This window comes from Miscanthus floridulus, chromosome 17, assembly GCF_019320115.1.
Source record: "Miscanthus floridulus cultivar M001 chromosome 17, ASM1932011v1, whole genome shotgun sequence".
NCBI classification, from domain to species: domain Eukaryota; kingdom Viridiplantae; phylum Streptophyta; class Magnoliopsida; order Poales; family Poaceae; genus Miscanthus; species Miscanthus floridulus.
In genome coordinates, this window is record NC_089596.1 from 9,352,399 (window position 1) to 9,372,652 (window position 20,254).

The 20,254-nt window shown below is 44.6% G+C and overlaps 1 protein-coding gene and 1 long non-coding RNA gene across 2 annotated transcripts; one reads left to right on the top strand and one right to left on the bottom strand.

Moving 5' to 3' along the window:
- Positions 1 to 10,396: 10,396 nt before the first annotated feature.
- Positions 10,397 to 12,268, top strand: LOC136517902 (glutelin type-B 1-like). The gene is made up of 4 exons (XM_066511558.1): positions 10,397 to 10,778; positions 10,911 to 11,170; positions 11,258 to 11,698; positions 11,807 to 12,268. The coding sequence occupies exons 1-4, from the start codon at positions 10,436 to 10,438 to the stop codon at positions 12,215 to 12,217; spliced, it is 1,455 nt and encodes a 484-aa protein (XP_066367655.1). The 5' UTR covers positions 10,397 to 10,435; the 3' UTR covers positions 12,218 to 12,268.
- A 121-nt stretch (positions 12,269 to 12,389) lies between these two features.
- On the bottom strand, positions 12,390 to 15,766 carry LOC136517903 (uncharacterized). The gene is made up of 3 exons (XR_010774365.1): positions 15,542 to 15,766; positions 12,932 to 13,141; positions 12,390 to 12,847 (listed from the first exon to the last, which is right to left on the bottom strand). It is a non-coding gene; the product is annotated as an uncharacterized lncRNA (long non-coding RNA).
- Between the last annotated feature and the right edge of the window lie 4,488 nt (positions 15,767 to 20,254).

Sequence of the window (20,254 nt, forward strand, 5' to 3'; positions counted from 1 at the left end):
ACCACAACACCGTTTCACCGTCAGACATCTGACGCTAAAAATTATATTTGGTGATGGATGATCTGACGCTAAAGATAACTCAGAGACCATCTGACGCTAAATCCTCATTTAGCGATTTAGTGTCTGACGCTATAGGTATTCATATTTAGTGATTTTTTGTCTGTCGCTAAAGTTAAGTATACCGTCAATCTGTCTGACGCTAAAGAAAATGGGCCCCATGCTAAGCTCGCGTGCCCCATCTCTATCAAGCTCACTCGCAGATTTTTGTTTGGCCCACAAAAGAACCTAGACTCTCCTCTCCCCCAAAAATCCCCTTTTCCCTTATCCCCTCCCCTCTCTCTCTCTCGTCTCGTCTCTCCCGTGCTTGACACCCGAGCACTCCGCTCACTAGAGCCTGCCAGACGCCGGTGGCCGCCGCACCGGGGCCGTTGCTCCCTAGTCCACCCCGCCCCCTCCTGCTCGCGTCCAGGCTCATGGGTCGCTGGCTCCTCCCCAGGCCACCCACCCCGACACTGGCTCGCGGCCAGGCCATGCCGCCTGAGGCCACGCCGCCCGCAGGCCAGGACGCGGTACCCGCAGGGCATAGGCCCAAGCTCGGCAGCACCCTCCTCCAGAACTGAGGTGAGAGTTCGATTTGTCCCAAAATCTACATTGATTTGTGGATTCAGTGGGTAAAGTGTTAACTTAGGATTTCACAGGAGTATGAAACAGTGATTCTCTGATTTGCTTGTGCTATGGATTGCAATTGGACTGATCTAGTTCCTGGGTACGCATCATTATTTTCTCTCTGTTTTAAACATCTATCTTGTTGTTGTGCGAAGTCAGCACCTGAACCCTAACTTAAGCTATTTGGCTATTTGCATCTGGATCTAATCTAATTACAAGTGTATGCATGCCTACTAACTTCTTTTTTTTTTGCAAAAATTATCGGAACTGTTAACTTATATAAGTAACTAACCCTAACTTAAGCTATTTGACTATTTGCATCCGGATCTGATCTAATTACAAGTGTATACATGCCTACTAACTTCAATTTTTTTTGCAAAAATTATTATTGGAAGCATAAGTAACTGTTAATGTATATTTATGGGTAAACTTTGATGTGGATTTCGCAACAGATCAGAAGTTCAATATGAATACTGACGTTATAAATGGTAGAGCATCAAGTGCGTAGTATCATACTGCTGAAAAATTAGCTGACATACTGTGTGGGAACGTCTCTATCTATGTCTTGTTTTGTAGGAATTATATTTCTAGAATTCATGTGCAAGCAATGCTACATAGTAGATTCTTGTCTAGGATGATTTCAACATTGGATTAATTATTCGATCCTCTACAAACTGAGCACCATGTTGAAAGTGATCTGAGCTGATTCTAACTTGTATCTTTTTCCAGCTGATTTTTTCTACTGCAATAATGGTTCTCATTGATGCTGTCCATTCCCACTTCCCACGTCAGCAATCAAACAACTGTCCATTCATTTTGAATTTGAAACCTTATCTGATGGTTTGCTTGTTTATATTCTTTATTCCCTTTTCTATTTCTAGAACCCTCTTGCTTTGGTATCACATGTGATTGTTAGTGTATTGAGTGGTCAATCTTGACATTTGATGTACATAGATTATGACACCAACCAACCAAATAGTAGTGTATTGAGCGGTCAATACACTACTGTTTGGTTGGTTTGGTCAGGACATTTGATGTACATAGTACATTGATGGTGACTTTCAGCAATCAAACTACTGTTATTTTTTCTTTGTTTGGTTGGTTTGGTCCCTGCGGCAGTTCATGTAGCTGTTATGGTAAACAACGAGCATTAGCCAGCTGAGGCTGGTGAATCAAGTTCATCATTTACTCAGAAAACTAGACCCTTACTTCTAATGTTGATCTCACGGGGTATTCTAGTTTTTGTGTATGTCTAGTTACTAATGGTGCTAAGGATGGTATATTGGTGCACTCCGATTGGTATCACGCTTCAAAGGTCCATCTTTTATACCTTAGCATCATTCGGTAGGCATTGTCTCCTATATTTCCTATCTAAACATATGTGCAAGCTATAATCCAAACTCTTAGCACATATGTAGAGGGAGCAATTGCTACCATTTGGAGTTCATGAAACTTGTCCATATCCTTTTACACATGGTAAATATGCTTGGGCAAGCAACATGGATTCAATTAAATTTTAATTCATATCTTTGTGTAAGGGTTGTCATCAATTACCAAAAAGGGGGAGATTAAAAGCTCTAGTTTGGTTTTAGTGAATTGATGAAACCCTAAGTGCTAACCTAGTTTATCAAAGTAATTATGAGATAGGTAGCACTACTCCAAGTAATGAAGCAAATAAAGATCATGATATGATGATGGTGATGACATGGTGATGATCAATTGCTTGGACTTGGAAAAGGATAAAGAAAAACAAAAGGCTCAAGGCAAAGGTATAAGTGGTAGGAGCCATTTTATTTCGATGATCAAGACACTTAACCAGTGTGATCACATTTAGGTTCGATAGCCATACTATTAAGAGGGGTGAAACTCATATCAAAATGCGGTTATCAAAGTGCCACTAGATGCTCTAACTCATTGCATATGCATTTAGGATCTAGTGGAGTGCTAACACCCTTGAAAATGTTTGTGCAAATATGCTAACACATGTGCACAAGGTGATACACTTGGTGGTTGGCACATTTGAACAAGGGTGAAGAAGATAGAGTTGAAAAGGAGTTAGTCGCGCTAGTCATAGAGTGACCAGACACGTCTGGTATGGCAACCGGACGCGTCTCATATTAACGACCGGACTTTGGCTCAGTGGAGAGACCAGACACTGAGGAGTTACTATTCAGTGTCTGGTCAAAGTGATGTGGCTCGGTACTGAATTGCAAAGAGCGACCGGACGCGTCCGGTCGCCACACCGGACACGTCCGGTGTGAATCAGCAAGCCTCTGGTTTTCAGCATTAAAATTGATCAAACTCTAGGAGCGTCCGGTCTGGAGTGATCGAACACGTCCGGTCGGCCCAAAGCGGCTCTAGGAGCTCTCTAGACTTGACTGGATGCTGAGTCTCCTGCGTCCGATCCGGTGTGACCAGACGTGTTCGATCGGCCTAGAGCGGCTCTGGGAGCTCTTTGGACTCGACCGGACGTTGAGTCTCCTACATCCAGTCCCACACCGGACGCGTCTGGTTGTGTGGTACTCGTGGCAGCAACGGTTACTACATTTTAAGTTAGACATGTGGCGGTCAGGTAGTGACCGGACGTGTCCGGTATACACGACCGGTGTGTCCGGTGCACACGACCTGTGCATCCGGTCGACGCGTAGTCAGCCCAATAATTGAGCCAATGGCTCTATTGTTTGGGGGTGTCTATAAATACCGTTTGGCCAGCTCAAGCTCACTCTCTTAGCTATTTGTATTGACATAGCAACCATGTGAGCTTAGCCAAAGCCCTCCCACTCATCTCCATCATTGATTCAATATCTTTGTGAGATTGGGAGTGAATCCAAGTGCATTGCTTGAGTGTTTGCATCTAGAGGCACATGGTGTTGGTGTTTCACGGTAGGATTCGCTTGTTATTTTTGGTGGTTGCTACCACCAAGAAGGCTTGGAGCAGCGAGGATCGTCGAGCGGAGGTCAGTGATTGTCTCCGACTCCGATCATGGTGATTGTGAGGGGTTCTTGACCTTTCCCCGATGGAGAGCCAAAAGGTACTCTAGTAAATTGCTCGTGGCTTATGTGATCCTCATCTTGTGTTGGTTGTGCGGCACCCTATTGAGGTTTTGGCGTGCGATGCCAATTAGCGCGTGAACCTCCAAGTGAGTGAATCACCACAGTGAGGACTAGCTTGCTGGCAAGCAAGTGAACCTTAGTAAAAAATCATTGTGTCATCATTTGATTTTGAGGTGATTGGTCTTCTTTGGTGTTCATTCTTGTGATTGATTGGTTCATTCCTCGACACGGCGGTATAACCATCTTACTCTCTCTCTCTCTTTACATTACCGCAAACTAGTTGTCAAGCTCTTTAGTGTAGCTAGTCGTGAGAGCTTGTTAGTTTGGTTAGTGTGGCTCTTTAGTTAGCCTTTGAGAGCACACTAACTTAGTGTAGCAACATAGCCATTGTGTGGATAGAGACTATATAAACTAGAATTGTGGTAGGTGGCTTGCATTTTTAGTAGGCTAGAGCAACACTCGCTTCGCCTCATATTTGTCTAACCGATTTGCTAAGTGTTGTTGTAGAAAATTTTTATAGGCTATTCACCCCCCTCTAGCCATTAGGACCTTTCATTAGGCCCGCTCATTAGCCCCTCAAGCCAGACGCCTTTGCCACCAAGGAAGCCTCCAGAAGGTGCACCTGGTGGAGGCCGGTCTAAGCTGACAGAGCCTAACACTCAGCGTGTCATGGCAGAGCAGCTGGACGATGTCGAGGGCTTCTTCGGCTCCACGATAAGACCAAGGTCCATCCATGCCACCGCAAGACCCTCCTAGACTCTAGCGCATGTAGACTATAGACTAGACTCCCCAAACTACCATGTACCTGACCTACCTCAGTATATAAGGGGATGTCGGATCCTATAAAGGGGAGAGGACAAAACATAACAGATCATTAGAGTCCTCATGACCAAATGGTTTGATCTCTACATCGAGAGCAGAGCCACCCCTAGAGGAGTACCGAGAGCTTCTCCACCCTTTCCATTGTCTACCACCTCTCTGACGAGGAGGAGACCTCACTGTGGCAGAACCGCCCGAAATAACGTACTTACGGAGGCGCTCGTCTTCCACTAGACACTGAGCACCCCGAAACCAAGTTACAGCGAGTGGGTTCCGTCGGGCACACCCCAAGACTTATCCAACTAGTGGGAATAGCTTCCCGACTCCAAGAGATATGCAAAGCTTTATGGATTGTTGGTTTCCTTTTTGCAGAAAGCAATACAAATAGTGAGTCCTTATTTAAGTTATTATTAGCATCCATGATTAATTTATTATCTAGCCATTCTATGTAAGCACATATTCTACTTTCAAGCAAGATTTGAGCAATCAGTTCCATCTCATCACCTTCCATCTTTCAGTTCTTACTATGGTGCTGGACCATAGACAAGTCGTACCAGAATGCTGGTGATTCATGAATCAATGCCCCTAGCTGGGTACCCAAAAACACATGCCCCGTTTGTACCCCAGGCATAAGTAGGACCAACCCATCACCCTCTTGTCATGGGGTCCAGGTCCCCGTCCAAACTTGGACTCCGAGCCCCCGCTTCTGAGTCCTAGACTTAGTGCGGTGCAAGGACCTCCACCATCCCCACCTCCAATTAGTCGGTCCAGAAAGAGCCGGAACCCACGACAAGAGAGCAACAAGTCTTCCCTATGCCCATACCCAACTATGTGCTCGGAATAATAAATCTGTGACATACCTAGAGCCCAATGCAACGACCAATCCTTAACCGACACAGACAGAGAAAAAGAGTAACCAAGCTATGCCCTATTGGTCGTAGGACACAACCTCTTACACCCACCAATACCCAAACCATATCCCTGCCCGGTCACCATTTTTCCTTTCCACCATTTTATCATGAGTGATTATAATTCTCACCTGTTGTGAGTAACGGCAGGTTACTCACGCTACCGAAATTCTAAGCATAGCAGCTACTCGGCCTATACTAGTAGGACTCATAGGTAGATATAGCTATGCATGTAGTTTTTATAAAATACCTGTAACGTAAATGCACATCATATATATTCACTGAATATTCAAAAATAGGGGTTATGCACCGGGGCTTGCCTTAGGCAGGCGGTGGGTCAACAAAGTCAGCACCAAAAGGCTTCGGGGCTCCCTCCTGCATGAGAATCTCCTCCTCGTACTCCTCAATGACCTCCTCGTAGTCTTGTTCATCCACGGGCACGAACTCTACCAACTCATGATCTACATGCATAAAATGATGATGCAACACTTACTAATACGGCAATAGCAACCCTTAAATAAAAATACGTCTATCAAGCTACTAAGCGAGTTCTATCGACTAAGATGCAAAGTTACATACTGTTACCACTAAAAAGTATGAAGCGTGACATATTATCTTAGCAACTAAAGGTATTCTTACTCTTAATACCGATTTACTCTATATATTATTAAAAAGGGAGTACTAGCTACTCTATTTATCAACCTACTCTAGGGCTACAAAATGACAGTGAGTACATAATAATCTAATGAACCTACTGTAAAAATTTTATGGCTAAAGCTATCACTGATTTGCCACAAAAATTCCTACAATTATTGAGCTACACAAAACTAAGCTTTCTAAATTGAATTTATGTACATTAACAGATAGATAGCATTTTTGTGAACCTAACAAATTTTGTTTCATTATTTTTGGACATCTATAGAATATACTATTATTTTTCAAAGTTCAGCTCAAAACTAAATTGAATAAACATTCATAATTTCACTATAAATTGAAAAGTCTAATTCCTCAGCGCGGCCCGTGAGCGAGCGGCTCGACCCACTCTAGCGCCCCGCGCGCGCATGTGCAGCACACCGGCGCGGCCCACGTGGCTCGGCCCACACGCGACAGCAGCCCAACGCGGGGAGACCCACGCGCGCGCCGACAATTATGCAAAATAGACCCCGACTTCCAACTAAATGAACCCACGGTCCTTACCACTATTTCACTCTCTCTCTCTCTCTCTCTCTCTCTCTCTCTCTCTCTCTCTCTCTCTCTCTCTCTCTGACGCTTGCACTTAACCCCCCGGTTCACTACGAATTCTCATTTCGAGGTCCCTGGCTGGAACATAACAGAGGCCGCTGCATCTCCGACCAAACGCCGACGAGCATGGACCTCCTCGGCAGCAATACTCACCACCGCTGCACTCCTCATCACAAGCGCATTCGATAGAGGTAATAAACATCACGATTGGTGACGCACAGAGGCATGGCCACGCACCACGGCGGGGTTTGGCCACGGTGACGCCGACGCTGGCAAATTAACCTAGCCCAATACCTCTACCACTACTCTAGGAGTGAAGGTGCCTCACCAGATATGAGAAGGATGGCCTAGATGAAGTCATGGGACTCGGCAGGGTGGTTGGCCATGAGCATGAGGTCGTTCTGGTTCACGGCAAGCACGGCGACGGCGTCCCCGGTGACCTGCTGCTTCGTCAGCGAAACTATTACACGAGCAAGGCAACCAAGTCAACATGATGCAAAGGCACCGCTCAATTAAGACAAAGGATCAAGGAGCGACGCCCTGGCTGAGCACCCACCTCGACAGCCATGGCAGACCGCCGCGGGGAAAACGCTCCACATTACCTCACTGGGGGATGACGACACGTCGGAACGACTCCAATCGCGAGCTAACTACCAGAGCTAGTTGGGTGCTCGGTTAATTGGACGGAGGTGGACTACGCAAGGCTAATTAGATGGACGATGGCGTTCGGACTTAAGGGGGTCGACGGCGGGGGAAACTCCAATTGAAGCCTCGACACCGTACGGCTGCAAATGTAGCAAGCTTGGCATGAAGCTGGACTCCAACTCGACCTCCAGACGTGCACAATTATAAGGATGGGGCCAGCTCTATGGGTTTTGCCTTGGCACGGCTCGACCGGTGCGACGCCATTGAAGGCGATGTGACAGAGGGCTTGGCGTGGTGCAATTACTAATTGGGAGAGGACGGCAGCACGATGGTGATGGCTCCACGTGCGCATACGAGTCTGGCACGACAACATGCGACTGCAGCGCCACGACTCGCAATGCGATGGCGGCTCGGTACTGCGCGCTGTAGAGGCTGATGCCGGTCTAGGGAGGCAGTAGTGTGGCGATGCACGAACGCGGACGTGATGGCGAAGGCAGACGGGCAGGCCTATGCGCGTGCAGCCGTGAAGGGTCAACTGCAGCAGTGGCTGGGCGAGCGGCAGTCGGAGCGCAGCGCGACTAGGGGCGTAGCTCGACGCGACGGCGAGTAGCGTGGCTCAGGCAGACGCGACGGTGGGCAGAGCAGCCAGACTTGCTGGACCCCGGCTTGTGCGTGTGCGCGCGAGTCATGTGCTACAGCGCGGTAGCAGTTGGCCATGGCCAGCAGCGCGGAACCACACGCGCGGGCGTGCGTGCCCGTGCGCGTCGGGCGGCCGGCGCGACAATGCCGAGAGCCGGACAGGGTGACCGCGCCCAGACACTAGCATCGTTCAAAAACATGACTTGCACGCTTTTTAAAGCTGCTTAAAAATCCAACCCGATGATCCAGTAGCTACACCCCTATTTTACGCTCAAGATAGTATGTCAAACTACTAAAACCAACCATGAAATTACACTACTTCTTAATCCAATCCGCCTACAAAAATTTCCAAACCTAGCTTCGTCAAAGCGTTGTCCGACTTAGGAATTTCAGCTAAGTCTTAAACGGTTTCACGTCGAATGCGATTTCCAAGCTATTAAGTAAGCTATCTAGCAAACCCCGTTCTCGACCGCAAGTATTTCACCGCCACCTACGAAGCTTACACTACAAACTTTATTAAAGTGCCGCATATGCGTTCTATAGCATTCCCGTTCAATAAAAATTCATTTAGAACCCTACGTGACATAACGCGACATGAAATATAACATTTGTTTCGCGTTTCCGATGAACGTTTCGAGTCATGGAAATTTATTTACACACTATAATTCATACACTATCACATAAACATGATGCACATGTAGTGTTTTAGCAAAAAACTGTACAGTGTAACACCGAGGGTGTTACACTCACCACCAACGAGTCTTGGATCAGCACCGAGCGATCCCCTGCCAAATATCTCTCTTACACTCTATTGTAAACCCCCGATTTAGGTGCCCTTGAATACAAAGATCCTCAAACTGCTAGACGTAGGGCCCGATAGCCCGAACCAGGACAAACCTCTATATCTGCTCTGTGATCTTTAAGTTCGTATCAATTCATTATTACCATGCTTCATTAGTTGATGAATCGTTTTCTCGTAAAGTGTGTCTAATGCAGGAAAAGGGGAACAACTTATGTGGATACTACGTTTGCGAGCACCTCATGCAGTACTCGTTGAAAACAAGTAAAGAGTACCTCGAAGTACGTAAACAATATACACAATTTATTTATTACTATTGTGTTAATATATATACACACACTAATCATATATTCATACTTTTTCTTTCATTCGAATTGAAGCGTGAATGGAGGAAGCAAAAGGTCTACGAGATGACCAGATCAAATCAATTCAATAGTCATTAGTTAGATTTATTAATGACCAGGTCTTATATCCCAGTGACGCGTACTACTATTACGGAAGAAAATTAGTTCCCAGCCGTAATGAAGATTAGGATTGAATGTAATCCCAGGGGTATTACAAGTTTTTGTTAGCTTATGCACAAATTCCATGTACAAGCTTTTGAAATCTTTGTATACTTTCATATATTTTAATGTGTTATTTGTGTATAATGCTGGAACGGAAAATTATACGTATGGAAATATATTAGTAGCGTAGACTTCGTATACAAAAAGCTAATTGAGACAAAAAAAATAAATTAAAAAACCATAAAGAAAAAGGGGAAAAAAGTACTTTTAATACTGGTCGGCAACATCAACCGGGACTAAATATGTCAGACCTAGGGCAAGGTCTGGGCCCCATTTAGTCTCTGTTGGTATTACCAATCGGGACTAAATATCGTCTTTAGAAGGATCTTTAGTTCCGGATTCGCAGTCCCGGTTGAAAAACCGAGATTGAAGGGGTTTTGCAACCGGCACTGTAACCCTATCTGCACCAGTGAGCTATCCCACGGCCACAAAATTTGTAGGTGAAAACATGTACGTACAATAACTAGCAACCAAACAAACGTAATTAATCTAACAACTTTGTCATCATACATCTGGTAGTGAGTGTTAAGGAAGAGGAGTAGGCAGATCGCAAATGCACCTGGACGGTCGTAGTCGGATTGTACGTACGTGCGTGTAAACTAAAGGCGCAACAAACTGTTGGAGTCAGTACAAAACTGAAGCGGCCTTTCTGACTACTGTCAGCACAAGCAACAAGTCGAAACTGTTGATCATCCACGTCGATCTCTACTGCTGGTCGATCGAGTTTGTTAGCTAGATACAAATATATTATCTGGCATATATGTGTAAAAAAAGCAGGTCACGCCTACGAGTTTACATGTCTAACTTGTCAGATTCCCAACCAACACAGCTCCTATCAGAGCAAAGCAAGCACCAGCACACAAAGACAAGGCCAGAAATTTGTTCAGAGGTGCAACACTTTTTTCTTGAATATTTTATTTTCATTTCATTTTTGTTTGTTTCGTTTCTTTCCATTTTTTTTATTTTTCTGGAACACCAGCAGCACATTCTTTTTTCTATAAAAAAAGACCCCGGACGGCCTCTGCTAGCACTGTACACACGCGGCAACAGCACTCACTGTGTCGTTACTGAAGAGAGTGAGTGAGTGAGCAGAAGCAATGGCGGCGGCACTCCCCGGCCAGCTGCCGGTTCCCTCCTCCTTGTGCCTGCTTCTCCTCCTGTGCTGCACCGGCGCCGGCGCAGCAACCAGCAGCTCATCATGGGGGGCGTCCCGGGGAGGAGCCACCAGGGAGTGCGGCTTCGACGGCAAGCTGGAGGCCCTGGAGCCGCGCCACAAGGTGCAGTCCGAGGCTGGCTCCGTCGAGTACTTCAGCCGGTTCACCGAAGCCGACCGAGAGCTCACCTGCGCCGGCGTCTTCGCCGTCCGTGTCGTCGTCGACGCCTTGGGCCTCCTTCTTCCTCGCTACTCCAACCTCCATTCTCTTGTCTACATCCTCCAAGGTAACATATATGCGTGTAGTGTTATATGTACCTCATCTAGATTCTAGAGATTGTGCTATATATGCAATTACAAGAACAACTGAACAATAGTTTCATTTCATCTTATCCATCATTAATTCACTATATGTGTAGGGAGAGGGATTATTGGGTTCTCGTTTCCGGGATGCCAAGAAGAGACCCAGCAGCAGTATGGATACGGATATGGATATGAACATCATCATCATCAGCACCCTGACGAGCATCACAAGATCCACCGATTCGAACAGGGAGATGTGGTGGCCATGCCGGCCGGTGCGCAGCACTGGCTGTACAACGACGGCGATGCGCCGCTTGTGGCGATCTACGTCTTCGACACAAACAACAACATCAACCAGCTTGAGCCTTCCATGAGGGTACTAGTACTAGCTCCATCCTTCATTACAATATAAGTCACCAATTTGTTCTTGCATCTTACATATATATATTTCTACAATTTGCAGAAGTTCTTGCTGGCTGGGGGATTCAGCAAGGGGCAGCCCCACTTCGCCGAGAACATCTTTAAAGGAATCGACGCCCAGTTCCTGAGCGAAGCCCTGGGTGTCAGCATGAATGTCACTAAGAAGCTTCAGAGCCGACATGACCAGCGAGGCGAAATAGTGCGTGTGGAGCTGGAGCATGGCCTTCACCTGCTGAACCCACCGTCGCCGTCGTTTCCATCACATGACCAGCATCTTCAGTACCAGCATCGCCAAACATGTCAACGTTTTGACGGCGATGGCAGTAACAACATCTGCACCATGGAGGTGAGGCACAGCGTCGAACGCCTGGACCAGGCTGACGTCTACAGCCCTGGTGCTGGAAGGATCACACGCCTGACCAGCCACAAGTTCCCAATTCTCAACCTGATTCAGATGAGCGCGGTGCGAGTAGACCTATATCAGGTAAACACAATCGATGACGTACAATGTGAATTACGAATTTGCGATAAATAATGTGCAGATAGATACATGTTTTCTTTCATTGCTAACTGGAATTGTTTGTGTTTGCAGGATGCCATTTTGTCGCCGTACTGGAACTTCAATGCCCACAGCGCCATGTACACCATCAGAGGTTGTGCCAGGGTTCAGGTCGCCAGCGACAACGGGACGACGGTGTTCGACGGCGTGCTTCGTCCGGGGCAGCTGCTCATCATACCACAAGGTTACCTTGTTGCCACCAAGGCACAAGGAGAAGGGTTCCAGTACATCTCCTTCGAGACCAACCCTAACTCCATGGTCAGCCACATTGCCGGGAAGAATTCTGTCTTCAGCGATTTGCCGGTGGCCGTCATCGCCAGCTCCTATGGCGTCTCCATGGAGGAAGCTGCAGAGCTGAAGAACAGTAGAAAACATGAGCTCGCTGTGTTTACTCCTCCTGGTGGCAGCTATGATCAAGTTCATGTTGGCAGCGCCCAACAGTAGGCACCTGAGAGTGATCTGCTTGAATAAGTTCTCGTGCACTGTAATAAACAAAGCTTGTTCATGGTTAAACTGCATGTCTGCATGGATGAATCTTTCAACTACATAGCTCGTCAAATAAAACAACTAAACTGTTTCAAATCAGAACTTGTGTCATGGAAACCGATTCCAACTTATCTACATAGATGTGGCGATTAGTCCCTCTGTCACATGGGAAACCAAATATTCAAGAGTAGATAACAGAGTACAATATATTGATGCACACCATCCGAACCAACTACTACCTACGGTTAAAGCTTGAAATTACCCACTGCTGCATTGATTTATAGTTTGCAGAAACTAAAAAGTAGCAGACCACCACATCTATCTACATGCCCAACTCCAATCTAAAGGTCAATCTTCATCCAGCATTTCCTCATCATCAGCGTTGTTGCCATATCTCCAGACATCTTCAATGTTGCCCCCATCTTCGGTCGCTTCACTGTCATCTTCATACTTTGTTTTACCTGGCCACTGGTTCCTGAAACCACTGAGCACTGATGTCAGAAGGCATCGGTCTCGAAATCTTGCCATTGTAGACTTTGGATGAGTGGACCTTGTGCACAGGGTTCATCTTGCTTCTTTTGGGGTTTGCTGCAATTTCACATAAACCAGCATAGTTATACTGATAGGTCGGTTCAGTCACAACATGCTGACTAGCAGAAGCACCGAGCTTACCATTTTCCTCTTGATCGTGTTCAGGAGCTGAGTTTTTAGATGGTCCATTTGTAACTTTGAATGTATGCTTTGTTGCAGGCTTCATAGGGGCAGGCCGCAGGCATATCGACAATCAGCAAAGCTTGTAGTTGTTGCTGGAGTTGAAGGCTTCAGGGCCCTTTGTGGTTTCTCTGCTGATGGTGTATGTTGCACTGCAACAGGTGTTCCAGTCTGCATCAAGACCACCAATGGACACAATCAATTAGCATGGGAAGAGTATGCAAAGGTCATATTAAAAATTTTAAAATTTACAAAAACATGCTATGCAACTTTTAAAGAATGATTATTCGAACTTTTAAAGAATGGTTGTTTAGTTGAGTAAGTTATATTAAATCAATATGACATGAATCTGAGTAGTTAGGGGTGCTGCAATTTATTGCAACCTGAGATTTTTCTTTTACTTGTGCAACTGTAATACACAATCAGTTAAACTTGCAGAAAAGCCACAAAATCTTTCGAAAGACCACAGATATATGCAAACTTTGCATTGACACATGGAAAGAGTAAACAAAATTCATATTAGCAAACATGAATTTACAAAGTAACACCATGGAACTTAAAAGATTATTTAGTCAGTTTTAACTATATTGTCAATTGATATGAGATTAAAATGACAAACTAGATGTACTGCAACTCATTGCAACCAGAGTTTTCCTCTGTGTATAACTGGCTGCTATATGCAGTTAGCCAGTTAATCAGTTACGCTTGCTAAATAGTCCAAAAAATATCTCGAAAGAACCTGGATGTCAGGGACAAAAGCTGTTTCTATAGTCCTATGTTCACCCACAGATAACATAATAACTAGAGTTTGAGATACCCTTCACCTGATATAAAAAAATAGAGTTAAATGCACGAGGCCCTCGAACTTATAAGCGTGTCACATAGGCCCCTGAATTTTGAAAATGCATTTCTGGACCCCTAAACTTGTTAAGTGGTGCACTGCAGGCCCTTGCCAGCCATGTGGACATTTTTCGCTGATGTGGCATGCTAGCGTGGCATGTATTTTGCCTTTAACCCCCTCACATTTACTTTTCTCATAAAAATAGACCTTTCCTTCTCTCTAATCTTCCATGGCCACCATGTGCATCAGCTCCCGGAGGTGAGCGGTGGCAGGAGAGCAGGCCCAGGCCTCGGCGCACCCGGGAGAGCCAAGTAAATAGCTCAAGGCGGGAAACCATAAAGGAAATAGCTCATGGTGGGAAACCATCAGCAAAGTCCACCAAAAATACAGGGCAATGGGAATACATTTCCTTGGCTGTTTGGCTGCCAAGGAAAATAGGGCCACATCTAATGTGTCATACGGAAAAGGAAATGTCTTAATGCCAAGTAAATAGCTTTTGTTTGGAGACTCGTACCCCACAGGCCAAGGAAATGTTCCAACCAACCTAGGTAGCTTTAAAAAAACGCCAAGGTAATGGCTATTTTCTTAATCCTAGAGCTGACTGGTAGTCAAGTACTCAAGTGTATGAGTCGAGTATGTAGAATCCAAACATGCTGAAACACAGCTATGACTATGAGGCAGCATATCTACTGCAGTTTAGACCTGACTATTTCCACCAGCTATTGACTAGGAATACTTTTCAGATTGGTGCTAAATGAAAGACCAAATAGAAAAGTTCACACATAGCAGCAAACAAAAGAGGACTAAAATATGGCCAATTGGATGTGTTTTGGACCAAAAACTGAATGATGCCGAGCATCGATTTGACTAACCTGCTTATTTTCCTAGATTCACTAAGAAAAATCTCGAAGGGCAGGCCTGGTGCAAGCGGTAGAGTCTTACCGCCTGTGACCGGAAGGTTCCGGGTTCGAGTCGCGGTCTCCTCGCATTGCACAGGCGAGGGTAAGGCTTGCCACTAACACCCTTCCCCAGACCCCGCACAGAGCGGGAGCTCTCTGCACTGGGTACGCCACTAAGAAAAATCTCATGTTCCTAAATATTGCATTAACATTTGGAAACACATAAAACAAGCACGTGTGTCATAAACAAGATTGCTGGTGTCAGTTTGCGACTCTAAAACAATACGAGCATAAACAAAAGGAATACTAGGAATCACTCACATAATGAGAGAAATAACAAATCACATAAACCTTAACATATTTTCTGTCCTCATAACTCAGATAGATATGTAAGAACAAGCACTAAAACCTACTGGTGAGTAACAAGTAATTTCCTAAAGACCAACATTTTTTTTCTTTGATCTAATATACAAGCATCTATCAGAAAGTCAAGAACTTTCAGATTGACATGAACTCCTGAAAATTCCATGGGACTGGGAGACAGTGCTAGCTTAAAGCAGAGCAGCATCTTGGAGTCAATAAATAAAACCATAATATAGACAAAATCCACCTAGTAGATAGAATACACACATGTGTACACATAGACACATCATATACCACGCCCACATCAATCGATTATGTTAAATAAAAGGACTGCTAACAAGATCCACAAAATTTGTACAAAACCAACGCAGAACAGAACAGTAGGATGAACGAGGAACAAAAACCAAGCCACCTCTAACACCACCAGACTATTTCAGGTACCTACAGAAGTGGATTTTGGTCCCATACCTTATTACCTTCCCGGAGTCACCTTCGTCCCGCTCCTATTCTCCATCCCATTCCCGGAGCCCCAGCCGCCGTCCTCGATCTACTCCCCGAGAATCGGAAGCCAACCTTGCCGCACGAGAATACCGTTCGTTGATCGACAGAGGAGGGAGGGAGAGAGCGGCGGCGGCGGGCGGAGAGGAAGCGCTTCCTGACCTGGTTGGTGAGTCGTGGTTTCCTGGGCCGGAGAGCCTGCAAAGTGGGCTTTTCTTGCAGACCAAAAGGGTGGCCGCCATTTGCAAACATGAACCATTTTGCTGCTACTGCTACCTAGTAGCAGTTCATTTTTGGGGGGAGAAACTTTATTATTATTCGTAAGTGACTGTTTATATTTATTACTATTACAATGTGCTTGCCTCATAAAAAAAAAAAAACTCCCTCCCCCTACGAGGCATCACGCGGGGTATTTGAATCCAGACCTAAAGTAAAGTTTAGGTGTGTCACACCTTGCAGTCACATGATATAAAACAAATTATGTAAGTACTCGGTAATCCACGAAACGAATTTATTAAGCTTAATTAATTTGATATTAGCATATGTTTACTGTAGCCACACGTTATCAAATTATGGACTAATTAGTCTTAAAAAATCCGTCTCACAAATTCGTTTCAATCTATGCATTTAGTTTCGTAATTAATCTATATTTAACACTTTATGTATGTGTCAAATATTCGATGTGACAAGAACAGTTTAGGAGGGGGCTCAAACTCAAACCTGGCTATAATCTGTTCGCCTCAACTTCCCCTCGACTTACTGCGAGATAGTGAGAAAGATTGCTTTTTATCCTTCAAGTGACGAGACACTTCACCATATATAAATTCAATTCAATCATCAAATGAATACAAACCATAAGTTCTTTCATTCCATTATTTCATTTACATTCATACTTGAACACAAGCATCGGCACAGTGCACGGCCGACTCTAGCGAAGGGTAATAGATTCCAACTTGCTAGTGTGACAACGTAATTTTGTTTTTCAATTGACGGGATTGTGCAAAAAAACAAAACAAAAATAGGAATGCAAGTAGTGTGGACCGGCCGCCATGTCCACGTGGACAAGCCGGGCTCGATCATCGAACAAATCAAATACGGCGCAGCCGTCGACATGCAAAGCTCGTCGGCAAATGAGCTGCTGAACTCCAAACAGACACAAGAATAAAAATGATCCTACATATTTACATTCCTGTTGTTCTCAAAGGGGAAACAAAAATAAAGGACCACCGCAATGTGCATACTCTCTAGAAATTGCTTACGCCAACAAATTAAACGAGCACATCAAAACTAAAGCTTTGGATAGTTGGATGGATCGACAAACTTGCAAGTGGTGAGATTTCAACGAAATCACGAGCATTAACATAACCGCCAACGCCGGGTCCATATCTTTTTCTTGTATCAACATATGCTGAGGATCCAAGGATGATGAATGCTCAAGGGTTCTCTCCATCTAGATGCATGGCCTCTCTGCAGGTTTCAATCAAGAATCAAAAGCCTAGTAAGAGCACCGTCCACACAACACAAATGCAGTCTGCAAGAGCTGCGGCGGTTCAGATGTCAATGCCCCCAATGTGTTCGCAAAAAAGAAAAAGCACCCAGGCATGGATGACGATTGACGACTCGCATTCGGGTGGGTCACCACTGAAATTATATATGCAGCGACAGATTGCGCTAATACCTTAACGTGTTCTCCATCTCATCGTTCCCGGGGTCAAGTTTCAGCGCTTCCACGAACGCGTCAGCCGCATCTTTGTACTTCTGCAAATCAAGATTATATATAAAACATGCACGGTGGTGACATCATTACAGATGGAGATCAGATTATGTTGATTGCAAGGCCTACTGCTATTATGTATCGTGACAGCCACGTATATATACCTATCTATTTTATTTTACTACCTCCGTCCACGAATGAATGCAACTTTCGCTTTTCAAAAAGTCAAGCAGTTTGTACTTTGACCAAGGTTATATAAACAAGTATGAACATTGACAATACAAAATTTGGATCATTAGTTTAGTTATTGTAGCACCCGATGTTAAGAACAAAACCAGATACACACCATATATGAGCCTAGAAAGTTAAATCTCACGTATAGCTACAAATAAGGGTAATATCTAAAGACAATGCTCAATATATAACGTACTTAGTATAAAGGATATAACATTAGACAGCAAACAGCGGAAAGACAACTCCGATCTTCGGGTGAAGACTTCAATTCCACAGGAACAACTAACTGGTTGATCACAAGCCTAATTCCTCCAAACTCTAGCAATCTGGTACCCATCCGGAATTTTTCCAAAGTATTTAAAAGTAAAGCAAGCGTAAGTACATGTCGTACTCAACAAATATAACATGGGGTTTATGAGGCTCAAAAGACTAACATTGGTTTACTGCGGTTAGCTTTTAGTGAGTCATGATTTTAGCAATTTAGCATCAAATTTATCATAAGCCCACATAAACACATAATCAGGTAAACATGAATAATGAATAGCATAAACAGTAATCATTAGTGAGCATCTTCATCATCAGTATCATCCGTGTTCATCATCTATTCCGTAAGGGTTTCAAGGCCGCTCGTGACCGTGAGCACGACTGATATACCAGTTTTACACTCTTCAGAGGTTGTACACTTTCACTGTGAATCGTGATTTACCCTTTCGTCCGAGGTAGCTAAGCCTCTTAACCTACAACTTAGGAAGGTCGACAGGGTTCACTATGAAACCTTTCAAAGGTTCGTCTAATAAGTTAGGGCCGCTAAGGATTTTCCATCAACCAGTAAGATCCCTCCCCCAAGGTATGACTAAGGAAACCAAAGTTCACTCCTTTGGTAATGGAGACGGGGATCCTGATCTTCCGTCAGGTGATGGTAACTATCGTTGTGGCGGAGAATGACACACCGATCCTGCTTCAGATCGAAAGATCGAACCCTGCAATCTTAGCACCATAGCTCCTCTGGTTATCAACCAAGTCACAGACCAGGTTGACCTCGCCAAGAAAGCTAATCCCTGCCTGCGCAACGAAGAACACAAGTAAGAACAAGAAAGAACACAACTAAATTGCAGATGAATGATTATCTCACGAAGTTGGGGTCTCACAAACCGATGAATGGCGAAACTGTTCTTGACGGAATAATCTAAGTAAAACCCAAAACCCTAATGACGGCGGCGGCGTATGATTATAAAGGTCTTAGGGTCGTCGCATACCTTGGACACGCCCCCTAATGGGCCCAAACAAGATACACGGTCCAACGGACCAAAAGAAGGTGTCGCAGCACCCTAACAGATTCAGGACTCTGACTTGTTTCGACGATTCCCGTTGATTCCGAAGAGCTTTTGACGTGAAACCACTTGGATTGGTTTCCTTATCAAATTATCTTTCCATCCATATGTGGATCATCGAAAACGGAGTCCGAATGTGTCCTGGGTGACCAGTTTGAGGCAGATTGGTCCTGGATTCCGAGGCAGACTCGAACTTGAGTTGCTTTGGGCCTTCACCGCGGAAACTCGAACCGAATTAGCCTCGGGCCTCCTTCTTGACTTGGACACCCTTGCTGACCTCCTTCCCCTCCATCCCATGCGTCAAACATGGTCGTATGCATGGGTGTCATGTCCTCATCACTTGGTAGGCCGAGATCAAACCAATCGGAGCCCCTCTTGTGCCATAAAGGTAACCATTAATAAGCTAGAAAATGTCATCATACTTAACTAAAGCCAGAGTCATATAACCCTCATAGTTGTACTATAAGTCCCGGATGATCACTTACAGATAAATCCTTGGAGAGAGAAATCTAGAACACCATAAAAATTGCTCAATGCTCTAGCCCTCTTGTTTCATGTTGCTAAAAAGCATCTTTTAGTGTTTATTGCATAATCCATTAGTCAAGTTACAAGATCATGGCTTTAGTTTGACTACTAGCATCATACTACCCAATGTATAAACCCATAGGAATCAAGGTACAAGGTAACAAAATACTAGAAAATTCTTAGTGGTAGTCAAGGTAGACACATGCAACATGAATTAAATGATTAAAGGTATATAGGACAACAAGGATGATTCCATGCTATACTTATCTTAAACTCATATCCTTCTTCTACTGAATTGTAACCTCCAAAAGACTTTTTCTAGATCACCAACTTCTTCTATATCATCAACGTAAAGTTCATCGAGTGGACATGATCATAAAGCATCACACAAGCATCCATGTAATCATACACGAAGCAAACAATAGAGCTAGATTAGATCAGTACATCAAACATAATAAACAACAAGTAAAAAGGTTTTAAAGATATTTTACACGTTACTACGAACACACACACGTGAAAAACACTCTAATCGGAGCTATAGCGAAGAAGTTATGAATTGTGCGTTAAAACTCACACAGACATAGTGAGACTAGTGCTAGCCACTCACTCTTATCGTCTCCGGTTCATGGTGATGCCTAGGCAAGGCATAGATGCAATTATGGAAATGAACTTGTTGAGAAACTATGGGGTAGTCTTGAACATTAGGCAAAGAATTGTTGAGTTGAAGCTTCCTTCTTCTGAGGATAGAATGTCTCTCCTTAAGTCTTCAGTCCCCACCCTGCCAGTTGTTGCTCATGCTAAAGCTTCTCCGGACCTTTCTTCTATTTCTGTGGTCCATGAGTTTCCGGATATCTTCCTCGAGGACCTACCTAGGTTACC